Here is a 13,398-nt window from a genome sequence, read left to right as displayed (position 1 = left end):
GAAAGGGGGTTAAAATCTTTTAGCAGACTTTGAAAACACTTGATCTGAATACAAATTAAAAGTTTTTTTCTTTGCAAGCCTTTATAACCTACTCCGCATCACACCGTTGTAGTACTATTTTCTACTTTAATTGGCATGGCAACATCCTGTGGCAGTATTGACTGCTGCCACATGGCAGAATTAATGGACTTTGACGCCGCTTTAACTGTCGTGGCTCAATACTATGGAATCCTGGGATTTGTAGCTTGTTGTGGCAAAGCCGCTCTCTGGTTTCTTCTTGTTGTTGTTAACTGCCCTGAAATCAACACTGACTCATGGCGACCCTGTGAATGAGACATCTCCTGCAGGACCCCCGTCTTCCACTTCTCTGCTTAGGTCCTATAAATTCATACCCATGGCCTCCTTTATAGAGTCCATCCATCCAGCATTCGGTCCTCCTCTCTTTCTATATGCCTCCACCTTTCCTAGCATTATTGTAAGCTGCCTTGAGTCCCTGTACTGGGAGGAAGGCGAGGTGTTAATAATAATGCCTTTTTCAGTGATTCATGCCTTCTCATGATGTGGCCAAAGTATGACAGCCTCAGTTTTGTCATCTTGGGCCCAGAACACACTGCAGAAATAATCCAGTTTGAGACCGTTTTAACTGCCTTGGCACAAAGCTAGGGAATCCTGGGAACTGTAGTTTTGTGAGACATTTAGCTTTCTCCATCAGAGAGAGAGAGCTCTGGTGCCACAAATAAGCTACATTTCCCAGGATTCCCTAGCGCTGAGCCAGGGCAGTTAAAGCGGTCTCAAACTGGGTTATTTCTGCAGGTTTCCAGGGAGAGTGGTGGTTTGATCTGTTCAAGGACCCATTTGTTTGTGTTTTTGTCTGTCTATGGGATCCTCAGCACTCTTCTCCAGCACTGCATCTCAAATGGCTGGGTTTTCCTCCTATCCACTGCTTGGCTCTGTCTCACAGAGATGTCCTGAAACAGCCAAGGAGGACAAGGCACTGCAAAATGCAGGACATCCAAGGGAAAAAATGTAGGACTTGACCACAGGAAAGCTAAGAAACACTCATACAAATAATGCCAATCCCTGCTTCTTAGCCATGCTCAAAATGTCTGGTCTACCCTCCTCTCACATCCCCTATGAGGATGTGGCTCACAAAACTACAAATCCCAGAATCCCACAGCAGTTCAACACACTACACTCCTCCCTCTCCCTTTAAGTGAGGGCAGCCAGAAGTATTGGCGGAAACGTTTCCCCAGCAGCAGCTACCGCGCATGCGTACACTTGGCCCCTCCCCGCTCGCTCCCTTCCTTTCTTTCTTTCCTTCCTTCCCTTCCACCCACTGCTTGCGAATGAGTGACGTCCAGGTCCCGCCTCCTCCTTCCCCTCATTGGCCTACTCGTGCTTCCTCCCTCAGCTGCTGGCGCGCGCTCGTGGGGAAAAAAGAAAGGAGAGCATGTTCGTGCCGCTGAGGTGGCTCCGCGAGTCTCCCCGCCACCTGCTGGTGTGCGAGAGGAGCCACGTGACGCACGAGCGCTCCCGCCACGCGGCGCACGTGCGAGGCCACGTCTTCAACTGCCAGGTGAGCGCGAGGCGGCTGGGAGGGGGCGGGGCATCCTGACTCAGTCCTAGGGAATGTTGGGAATTGTAGTTCATTGTGGCAGAGAAGGCTAAAACCATGCCTCACAAAACTACACTTAGTTCCCACAGAATTCCCTAGCATTGAGCTAAAGTGGTCCCAAAACTGGATTGTTATCCCTGCAGTGTTTTTTGGACCACTGTTTCACCCTTCACCCTTTTGTTTGGGGATAACCCTGTTGTTGTTGTTGTTGTTGTGTGCCTTCAAGTTGTTTGTGATTTATGGCGACCCTGTCATGAGGTTTTCTTGGCAAGTTCCTTCAGAGAGGGGTTGCCATGGCCATCCTCTGAGGGACTGTGTGATAACCAAGTACAGTGACATCCAGAATCCACAGTAACACCCAAAATACCTTTATGGGGCTAACACAAAATGCTCCACTGCCTTCATTCTCATCAGGCAACAGGCATAAGGATTATATGGAGCAGAGGGGGGTAATAAAAAATAGGAGTCGGGAAGGCTGTGTGGACTGATCTGGACCTATAAGGGCAGAAGAACAATCATGGAACCACTTTGAGTCTGGGAAAGAGGATGTTTTCGTATGTGGCATCCACTAATATTCTATGTGATGATACTTCATTTTAAATATTTTGCATTTTTCAAAACTGGATGTTCTCAGAGGAGCATCTTTTTACAGTCAGTTTTATCAATGAGCAGAATACCTGATTAGTAACCCAAATGTTCTCTGAATAGGTATCCTTGTTGATCCCTGAATGTGGAATAGTTCCAGAAGTACTAAAAAACGCAGTTGGAGATTTTGGGGAATACTACCTGGTGAAGAAATTGCCACTTCATGAGTTAGTAACAGAGGAGTTTATTAATACCTTTGTGAAGAAAGGTAAGAGAGAAATGAAACGTGTTCATGACTGTAAGTAATTTATCATAAGGAAAAATGCTGAAAGGTTTGGAAGACAAATACAGCAGTGTATAGGCGAGATCTATAGTTCTCCACCTTGTTTTTCTTTCTAGCAAAAACATGGTCACAGCTCCAGCATTTCTTACTCTACAGTGTATTTGTCCTTAAACACAGAAACACTGTGATCTGAGATCACATTTAATGCTTAGAGACTTTACCTTCACAATTTATGGGAAAACCCAAGTTGATTTTCTGGAGTCATATTCGCTGGAGTTGAAGACCTGCAGTGTAGAGCGAGTGGTAAAAAGAGTATTGAAGAACAATGCTTCAGAAACATGGAAAGGGATTTCTTCCTTCAAAGTTGAAAACTGGGAAGTTATAGTCCATCCCTACCCACAATTACATTTTGAAGCTTAATTACAAACAACTATTATGTGTGGGTTTTCTTTTTCATATAATGTAAATTATGCACAAAGAAGTTCAAGGAGTGCAGGTGCCTGAATGCCTGCCTAAGATTGCTGATTTATTTAATTAGAGACACAATAATGTACAGCAATTAAGCAACTGTATCAGTCCGCATGCTTGGGACCCAACATGTACAAAGTACATGTATAAAGCCTAGAAGCTTACTGGCTTTAAATTGTACTGAGCCATTGTTTTCTGACTGTTTGAGATTGTGAGACTGTGTGACTTCTTCAGTCAGCCCTCCACATCCACAGATTTTTTTTTATCCACGTATTCAAGCATCCACTGCTTAAAAATGTTGTTAAAAACATACATTTCAAAATGCAAACCTTGATTTTGCCATTTTATGTAAGGGACACCATTTTACTATGCCATTGTATAGAATGGGACTATATCCAGGGTCCTAGAACCAAACCCAAGCAGATAACCAAAGGCCCACTGTAGTCTGTCTTGTGATGTTTGGAGAAGTAACAATAGCATTCTTATGTATATTGTTTTCCTAAAACAGTAATTTTATAGGAAATAAACCTCAGGCATATCCTCTTAAGGGAAATCAAACTTAAGCGAACTAGTGTCAGAAATTGTCCTGATAATAGCCACCTTGAAGAGGTTTCTAATAGGATATAATAAATAATAAACAGACAACTTAATCAGGGTGAAGAAACCCCTTTGAAAGTATTTCCAGTGTAGTTTTACTTCCTCTGCCTCAAGAAAGATATGTCAACTTTGTGTTTTAGGTTCATGTTATGCTCTTACATATAATACAAGGATTGACCAAGACAATACTGCTGCTCTGCTACCAACAGGTAAGAAATTCTGTTCAAAGTCTTTAACCTTTTATAAATGTTACAATTCTAGAATACCAGTCCTTGAATTCAGCAGGACTAGCCAATGGTTCTTGAAAGCAGCAGGACAGGAAGGCAAGCATGACAGAGAGGGGCGGAAAGAGTTCAGTTCATATAATTATGTTGCACTGAAAATATTGTTATTTTAAATATTTTCCCCCCATAGGCAAACTAATTATATCAGTAGACAAGGACACATATGAAGAACTTGGACTACAAGGCTGTCCTTCTCTTTATTCTTCTAAAAAACCAGTGAGATACAGTGAGTATTCACATGAATGGCATATGAATCACTGTTCTTTTCTTCCTACTTCCTTGATATGCTTTTTTAAATGCAGTGTAGCCTATCCTGAACTTTTGAGATCTGGAAGTTGAGCTGAGTTCAGCTTGAAATAAATAGTGTAGCCTCCTGCAAATGAAAACAGTTTCCCTGATTCAGCAGTGGATGTGCCTTCATGAAAATAGTTCTTTACATATGAATGGAGATGCGTATTATGCCTGCCCTTGACCTCAAGTTGTGATTACTGCTCTTATACTTTATTTCCTTTTCTCCTTTAGGGAGTCAGTGCAGGGTTTTTTTCACCACTCTTTTCACTTTCAAAGTTTCCTTTCAGTAGTGTGTTGCTACCAGGACCTTTCCTCAAGTCCATAATCTTCTCCCTATGTGAACAAAAGCATACTATATTCTTATCGGCATTGAGAAAGGAAGAGCCATCATGGTGTAGTGGTTGGAGCGTCAGAGTATATCTGGAGACCAGGATTCAAATTCCTGCTCAGGCATAGAAACCCACTAGTTGAACTTGGGCAAGTCACACTCTCTCACCCTCAGAGAAAACCCCCACTGAACAAATCTTGCCAAGAAAATCCTGTGGTTAGGGACGCCATAAGTTGGAAACAAGTTGAAGACACACAACAAGTGAACAAGTACTAGGCAAGGTTGATGCAAATCAGAGTATATTTTATTTATTACATACTGTATATATACTCATGTATAATTCTAGAAATTTAGGTCAAAAAGGTTTGAGTTGACATACATGGCTCAATGTAAGTACTGTTCTGACCTCTTATTTAAAAAAGGAACCATTCTCTGGTGAAAGGCAAGAGCATAATCTGTCCTGGGAGCATTGGCCTCTCCCCCCCATTCTCTCATCCATCCAGCCTTTAGGGTGAACACAAACAGTTCTGTTTGTTGGAATTTTGTACGTTATTTGTTATCATTTTCCTTTGCTTTGTCCTTTACATCCTTTGTTGTAGTCCCCTAAATTTTACCCTTGACTTATCCACAGGTCATATCAAAATCCACAATTTTGGCCCCAAAACCTGCCATCGACTTATACATAAAGTCAACTTATACTTTACTCTTGCTCCCATGCCAACCCAAAATCTCACTCTCCCACATATTCCTTTTCTCAGTAACACAACACCCCTTCTCAACTACCTAATTTGTAGTCTGACTCTCCTTTGTCATACCATATTAACCATTTCTTCCCTCCCACTTTCTTAGGCAATCTTGTGTCACATACAAATTCACACAACCTCTATATTCCTATTTACTATAAAGCTCCTGTTTCTTTTTGCCATATTAACATAAGATACTACTGTGCAGCCTCCACATTACATCACAAATGCATCATCCTTCATGCTACAGTGCACATCACACTCTGTTCATATTCTGGTTGGTTATCTATTTTGATGCAGAGTACTAGGCTAGTCGTTCCCATCGACTGGGACAAGTAATTATTATGTGAACTACAACTAGCATGTTCAGAGGTGGTGCAGATTTAGAATTTTAATGCCATGAATAAACTGTGCCCCAAATATCTCAAGGAATACCATGTATTCCTCATACTCATGTAATGCTGCTAGAGCTGTAGGTTCTATTAGTGAGGCATTGTTCTAGATTCTTTCCTTCAGGGAGATAAAACAGTAATCTTCCAAGAGCAGTCGTGGTTCAGTAGTTGAGTAAGGCATTTATACATGTTCTTTTGTAGTCCAGTGAAAGTATCTTGATTTGGTCAGGGATTTGGAGGAAATTAGACAGTTCTCATTTTGGTTTTATCCAGGAAATTTAAAATGTTTTGTTTAGTCTTTTCATGGACTTTATGAATGTTTTTGATTTGTATTTTTGATTTGTAAATTGCAAACAGTGGATAGCAATCTGTAAATATTGTAAATAATATCCCTGTTGTATGCAATGTTAATATTTTTGATCACATGTATAACAATAATTAAAGTTGTAGTGTTTTTTTTTAAATAAAAAGAACATATTTTAGTTATCCAAGTAACTTGCTTGCATCAATATTTGTCTTTTTCTCTTAAATAGTTATTACTGTTGACCTAACTGATTCAGCCTTTGATCCTGATAGCAAGAAACGTAATAGAGTGATCTGGGCCTTGAAAGAAAAAATGCCGCTAGAGTTTGATTTCTTATTGGCTTGGCACTACACAGGTAATGGTGAGCTGATCATGAACAGGCACTGTAAAAGACATGAAATCAGAAATCATTCTGTTTCACATACTGTTTTCATTTATTTTAATTGTCTTATCACCTAGAAGCTTATGCTAACATCTTCCTCCCAAAAGCATCTGTGAAGAGTGGTAGCTTTAGATGTGTTTGTTAGAAAAGATGTCATAACTTGATTTGAGAAAGGCATGTCTTCCTTCGGGGATAGGATTACTTTTTCAAGAGGGATTCTGTTATGACAGTGCATACACTGCTATTTTTAAGTGGGATTACATATAGCCAAAAACACTGACTAATTTCGAGAATGCAACAGATTAATAAATATAGATTTATTTTTAAAATTAGTAAGGGTATACAAATGGAACCTTTTATCATGTCTTTTATTCTGCAAGCCATCTTTTTGATATTGTTATTTTTGAAAAGGATGGATGATAGATGGAGTACATTTAAATATATTTTGCACTTAATTTCCACTTATTCAGATGGATTCTTGGATTCCCCCACCCTTTTTTTTTCTTTCCTGTAGTGAACATTTTGTAAATACGTTCCCTATCAAAGTTATATTTCATTCTGTTTAAACCTGTAATAATGATCATATACATTCTGTGAAAGCACCTCATTGAGAGCATCCTCTAGCTCTAAATAAAAATATCTGAAAATATCACTACTTTTGTTTCTTAAAAGGAATGCCACAGCTTGGTGAACCAGGAGGAGGATAGGGTAGGAATTCATAGATTTTCGGGAGAGCATAGATCAGGGGTGGGAACTGTGTGTTTCTTCAAATGCTGTTAGACTGCAACTCCTAGCATTCCATGTTACTGGCTCTGCCAGCCAGGACTGTCAGAAATTATAATCCCAATCATGTCTGGAAAGCCACACAATTTCCTCTGCTGACATCGATAAACCATTTGCAAATAGATTGTATTGTTGTGCAGTTTTTCACCAGATCTATCTTTCTATTTTACATACAATTATAAAAGAGTTAAAGTACTTTGAAACAAAACCTTGGCCTGTTACAGACAGCCCAAATAAAGCTGCTTCGAGTCACAGTGGAGGTACGGTGTTTCAATGATGCATATGTCCTAAGAGTCCAGAAGTCGCACCAAAGCCACGCTCCAGCCCTAAGGACTGGAGCATGGCTTTGGTGTGGCTTCCGGACTCTTAGGACGCATGCATAATTGAAACACCATACCTCCACTGTGACTTGAAGCAGCTTTATTTTGGCTGTCTGTAACAGGCCCTTGTTTTTCATGGTCATTTTAAAAACATGACATTTTTTTTTAAATATCTTTATTAGAATTTTCATGAATATATAAAAACAACAATGAACATGCACTCATATTACATAGCAGACTACATACTTACAGTACCTACAACACTAACAACGAGAAACTCAAACATTAACAACAATTATTACCATACAGAACCATAACAAAATTAACAAGCATATCTTCCAACTAAGGAGTGGGGACAATTTGATCTATGCCTCGCTTTCATCTTTAATACTATTTACCTAAAAAAATATAATGTTCCTATCTTGCGTAATTTTACCAAATTTTGTGGTATTATTATCATGAATTCAAAAAAAGAGAAATTTTTTTATGACCTAGCATTTGTTTCCGTTACATACGAGTTAATCCATTTATATTAAACTAAATATTAAGTAATCATGCCTTATGGTAATAATATTAAAGTTATTACCAAATAAAGTTCTGAATTATTTTTTCCGTTTTCATAAATTCAACCAAGGGTTTCCAACTCATTTTCTTCTTATCCCAATCCTGTTTCATAACATAACAGGTCAATTTATCCAGTTCCATATACAGTAGTCAATAAGTTTGAGGATCCATTCATTCCATGTAGCTTGGGTATTTCCTTTCCAGTGGGATGCAAAAACGATTCTAGCAGCCGCTAACATATAAAATATCAATTTTCCATGTTTAGTCTCCAAATCATCATCTGTAATCATATTTAATAAAATAAATTTTGGTTCCAACATAAACTTTCTATTAACTACTTGTTGCATTTTGACATGAATTTGAGCCCAAAACCTCCTTGCGTAATCACAATACCACCACATATGCATGAATGAACCAAAAACATGACATTTTTTTTAAAGGTTCAAAAGAATTAAGTTTGAAGTCATATTTCTCCAAAAACGAAGTGAAAGCCTATCAGCCAAAAATAACATTCAGCACATTAAGAAATGTGCAGTGTCCAGTACTGGAGAATAATAGCCTGCAAGGAGAGCCAGAAGCAGCATGCAGTGCGCAGGATTTTTTCCAGTGGCTTGGTGCCGTTTTCACTCATGTTGGTTTGTAAGTATCTATCTTATACTTAAATATATAGCATCACTTAACTTTATAGTGGTTGTGCCATTTGTCTGTCTATGTGTGTGCATATGTGAGAGAGATCTCCTTGCCTGGTGCAGTGATTTTTAAAGCTGTATGGTAAAATGTTAATAATCATTCTGACTGTCCAATTTTATCTCTTTGCAGAGAAAACACATCCTCTAATTTCTTATCAACCTATTCATGTCCTCAGCCAAGCACACTGGTTGATCAAGCTTTGTTGTGTACAATAACTGGATTTATACTTCCAGAGAAGATAATTCACTTATTGGAACAAATATGGTAAGTGATTTGTCATAGAGTCTGACTCAGCATTTTGTAGCATTGTTTGGTGATTGAAGCTGCAATAGTACTTAAACACAGCACATAAACTTGTTGAACATTCTGTGGAAACATGTATAGGGTTCTATTGCACATTTGTTTATATGTGGCCTAAATATGACATACCAATGGCAATAGTCTCAATATTTTCAACCCTTCCCGTTCCTACCTTTGCTACTGCAGAGAAAACTCCAAAGGGCTTCTCAGCCTTCTGGAACAGGTTTCTAAAGTCTTTAGGGCATGTGAGAAGCTGCAAAAGGAAGGAGGATTATATACTTCTTGTTTGTTCTCACAGCAAAAGCAATAGCAAGTACATTTCTATACCATTTATCAGTGCATTTAAGCATTCCTTAAGTGGTTTACAACTGTAAGCTAATTGCCCCCAACGAGCTGGGTACTCATTTTAGCGACCCCGGAAGGATGTAAGGCTGAGTTGACCCTGAGCTCCTGGTTGCTACTGAACTCACAACCTTGTGGTTTGTGACTGAGTGGCTGCAGTATAGGCATTAAGCCACTGCGCCACGAGGGTTAAATGACTGGTGGCATTTGGATTCTGAGTGGAACTGATTTATTCCCTTTATGTCCAGCTTTTATATCCCAGTGATGTCAAAGCAGTATTTGTGGTTCTTTTCCTTCTGATCATCATTTCCTTTTCTCTGATCATCATTTTATCCACACTAGAATCGATGAGGTAGGTTAGGCTGAAAGATAATATCCAGATCCAAATATGTATGAGCTCCCTTGTTGAGGAAGACTGTGCCTTGGGTCCTCTTAGTATAAGCCTCACATTTTGATTTGATGTAATTTGGGGGGTTTGGAATACATTTTCTCTTTTTATTGTATATTCGATGCAATTTTTGTGTAGTAATGAATTTATGTCTTTTTTATAATAATACTGCAAACTATTAGCCCAAAACTCTTTAGTAGTTGATTTCACATTATTACTACCATACTGTGAATATAACTGGACAGACCAAAAGAAGTTAAACTCTCTTAGGACCAATTGATTTTAAATCAGAAAGATTTAACTGTGTACTTCTTCCGCTGATGTCAGTGTGGTTTAGATTGGCTAAAGTTCTGCACTTTTATTCCAAATGTTTAACTTACAGAACTGGAACACTTTACTTACAGATTATTTTCTTGACACCAATGCTCTGTATCTGATGCAGTTATTGTACTGATTTTTTTCTGAACTGAGTTACTGTGCTTCAGATCCCATATAGTCCTGTGATCAGTAAAAGCTACAAAGGTTTAGCTAGAGCAAGAGAATATTATTATATTCTTATGAGTCTTTTAAAATGGTATTTTGCTTCTTTTTAAAAATTAATTCCTTATTTTAGTAACAAAATAGGACTACCATGTTAAGCAGAATAAGGCATAAAACACTTCATAATTTATAAAACAACTTTATAAATCTGGGTAGTTTTTGTATCTATTACTGTTAATCAAAAATTATGATTTTGGTTTATTAACAAGAAAGTCCTTTTTCCTATATGGCAAATGAATACCAAATATCCAGACACAACCTTCTTTATTCTCCATCTCTGCGCATTCATAAGGGACACTTTCTGTCTTTATACCCAGAGAACACAGTTATTATTGCAGCTGTTATTGTGTGAGTGAGATGAATGAGTTAGTCACACTTAGCTTAAGTTTTCATATTGATTTCAGTGGGTTCTAAATGTGACTGTGTACATGCTTTTGAATGAAGACTTTTGTATATTAGCATATCAGTCAGGCTTATATTTCAGTAAGTATGTATAGGATCAAGCTGCTTGACTTTAACATCTGTTGCAAAGCTATGTAGTATTCACTAACCATGTTTCTCTGTGTCTTTCTGCAGTTGTTATTTTCAAGAACCAAAGCTGGCTCACTGGGTTACTCTTACTGTGCATGGCTTTGCTGACAGCCCTGTTTCCTGGAGAGAAAGTGAACATAGTTTCCTAAGGGGGGGAGAGAATTTATATAACTTTGTAATTTTTAGGAGCTTGGATTACTGGATTCAAATGGCAGTAGGAGCATATGATGATTGTCCTTAAATAATTGTCATTGAAACCATTAAAAGGCGTTATATTAAATAGGCTATGAGATATTTACTAGCTGTCTGAAACAAATATAACTTAAGAAAAATGTTGATATAATGGTGTATGAAAACTGATCTTAAAAGTGTGGGTGCATAAGGTTTTTTATATTTTTGAAAATTATATGGTAGAGTAATAAACTAAGACTGCAAAAATAAAAGAACATGTTTTCAGAGTGATGACAGCTCCATGAAACCATGGCCCTGCTATGCAGCTCTTTTTGTTTGTTTGTTTGTTTGTTTGTTTGCTTTGTGTGTACTGTGTTTAAAAGCAAAAGACACATTTCACACTGGGCATAATTAGAAATAGAATTTTAAAAAAGAACTGTCTATCATACTGCCTTTCTACAAATTAATGATGTGAGTACTTGGAATATCATTCTTGGAATATTGTGTATAGTTCTTATCACTGCACTAGATTAAGCCTGATACTCAGTGTCAAGAGTATAGAAAAGGCAACAAAAATGATCATGGGCTAGAATAGCTCTATAAGTTACAACATTTGGGACTTTTTAGCTTAGAAGAAAGGAGAATAAGAGGAGCCATAACAAAGATTTATGAATTATGCATGGAGAAATTGAATAGAGAGAAACACAGTCTGTCTCATAATGTTGAATCCCAAGATAAACTTCAGAAGCTGAATTAAGACCAACAAGTACTTCTTTTTAGTTACACAGTGCATAATTAGACCATGAAATTCACTAACACAATAAGTACTGATATCTGCCGATATGGATGGCTTTAAAAGGGATTTTACAAATTCATAGAGGATAAGGCTATACAGTATATTACCTCTGATATCCAGTGCAGTATACCTCTGAATATGTTTCTGGAAAAAGAAGCAGGTGCATCTTATTCATCTTCTGTCCTGCTTGTGAGCATTGCATAAGAATCTAGTTGTCACTGTACTTAGAGAAGGTACGACTATATAGGATTTAGGACTCATCCAGCAGATTATGGCTAGAATCCTGTATCATCTATTTAGTTAAGTATAGTATACTAAGTAATCTGCGCTCCAGTTGGCCACTTAATGGACCTCCTTCTCCCTGTACAGCTGATGCCCATTGTAGTAGGTTGGGGGGAGTTAGTATCACAGCAGTAAAGCCAGATCACTACACTTTTGGGAGAGTAATAATTTTGGGCAAAAGACATGGCAGCATTCTGAGGCTTTGTAGCTGAAAGCCACCCATGAAATAACCTGACAAACCCTTGCTAGGTTAATTGGTAAAGATACATTATTTGAAGCAAACCAGGAAACAATAGTTACCGTGTGGAAAATAAGTCAGGATTTTTGACCAACTTCAAATCATGGTTCAATACCATCCTTGAAATATTAAAAAAAAATTAAGACCAACTAGTCTGCCACATTTCAGCTTACTGAGAAGCAGATACATACTGAGAAGCATCCAGAGGAATACTGGATTCAACAGTTGGATATGTGTGGGATATGACCTCCCTTGAACTTTGCAAGAAAGGTCCTTAGCTACCTAGACAAAATAAGTAGCTCAGCTGCAACAAAGACTTGAAAAGTTGGGCCTGCTAAGATCAATGCAGCTGGAACTGCTCTAAAAGTCTCTCCCTTAATTGCTATGCTAGGATCTTGATCCTTGCTTGCCAGTCAAGTTGAAGCCAGACAGGAAGGAAGTTAACTCAGCTGTGGATGATGTCATGTATTTAATAAATTTGCTCTAAGAATGATGGTAGAATCAGGGGAAGGATTATACCTTTATTCAATTAGACATGAATGTAGTAGCAGCTCTAAAGCAGGCAAATATGCATTCCTGAAAAGATTTTGTTTCTTTATTGTACACTGTGCAATACATAATACCCCTAATTATGACCTTAGTATTCCTCTATCAGTATTTATAATTCTAAAAAATTAGCACATTTTTAAAAAGGTGATACTTTGTAAACATAGTCTTACAAAGTTTTACAAAGGAAGTGCTTTTAAGAACTAATTCTAATAATGGTCGGGGTCTTTTCAAAGTTTCCAAATTACTGTGATATGGAGCCCTCAAATTAATCTATATGTATGTATGCATGCATGGACTTTAGTCTCAATGAAGGATGGGGTGTATTGTTTGTAAAGTCATCTTACAGCAAAGACTTCTCTTTCACTTTACTGTTTACATATAATAATTTGATGCAAAAAGAACAAGGCTACACATTAGCTCTGTGCAATTATAGGCACAGGCACATCTTAACCAATTTATTTCTAGAAGGTGCATGATTTTTTCTGCCTTCCTAGACCAGCTAGTATTGACTTTCTAGGAGCAGAGCTCCAGTTCTCTTCTTACTAGAGTCCATGGGGTTCTGCTGGAATGAGCATAGGGCCCATTGTCTTTGCATATCTTTGCAGCATCCGCCATCCTCTACGGCAGGATTA

At 38.1% G+C, this 13,398-nt stretch overlaps 1 protein-coding gene across 2 annotated transcripts; it reads left to right on the top strand.

Annotated features, from left to right (window-relative positions):
• The first annotated feature begins 1,339 nt into the window (after window positions 1–1,339).
• RPP40 (ribonuclease P/MRP subunit p40) lies at window positions 1,340–11,010 on the top strand. Of its 2 annotated transcripts, XM_042461208.1 has the most exons (8): window positions 1,342–1,576; window positions 2,324–2,468; window positions 3,689–3,757; window positions 3,963–4,058; window positions 6,120–6,245; window positions 8,380–8,578; window positions 8,759–8,893; window positions 10,776–11,010. In XM_042461208.1, the coding sequence occupies exons 1-8, from the start codon at window positions 1,451–1,453 to the stop codon at window positions 10,969–10,971; spliced, it is 1,092 nt and encodes a 363-aa protein (XP_042317142.1). In that variant the 5' UTR covers window positions 1,342–1,450; the 3' UTR covers window positions 10,972–11,010. The 2 variants fall into 2 exon arrangements, with proteins under 2 accessions (XP_042317143.1, XP_042317142.1); XM_042461209.1 differs by lacking the exon at window positions 3,963–4,058 and having other exon boundaries at window positions 1,340–1,576.
• Window positions 11,011–13,398: the final 2,388 nt, after the last annotated feature.

Source organism: Sceloporus undulatus, chromosome 4, assembly GCF_019175285.1.
Source record: "Sceloporus undulatus isolate JIND9_A2432 ecotype Alabama chromosome 4, SceUnd_v1.1, whole genome shotgun sequence".
In the NCBI taxonomy this organism is placed as follows: Eukaryota; Metazoa; Chordata; class Lepidosauria; order Squamata; family Phrynosomatidae; genus Sceloporus; species Sceloporus undulatus.
The sequence above is the reverse complement of the archived record's forward strand: the minus strand, read 5'-3'. Positions and strand labels throughout refer to the sequence as shown.

Excerpts from the sequence above, each read along its gene's own strand:
- RPP40 (XM_042461208.1), top strand. The coding sequence starts at position 1,451 with ATGTTCGTGCCGCTGAGGTGGCTCCGCGAGTCTCCCCGCCACCTGCTG. Across the intron at positions 2,469-3,688 it reads TAATACCTTTGTGAAGAAAG|GTTCATGTTATGCTCTTACA; the intron begins GTAAGAGAGAAA and ends TTTGTGTTTTAG. Across the intron at positions 3,758-3,962 it reads TGCTGCTCTGCTACCAACAG|GCAAACTAATTATATCAGTA; the intron begins GTAAGAAATTCT and ends TTCCCCCCATAG.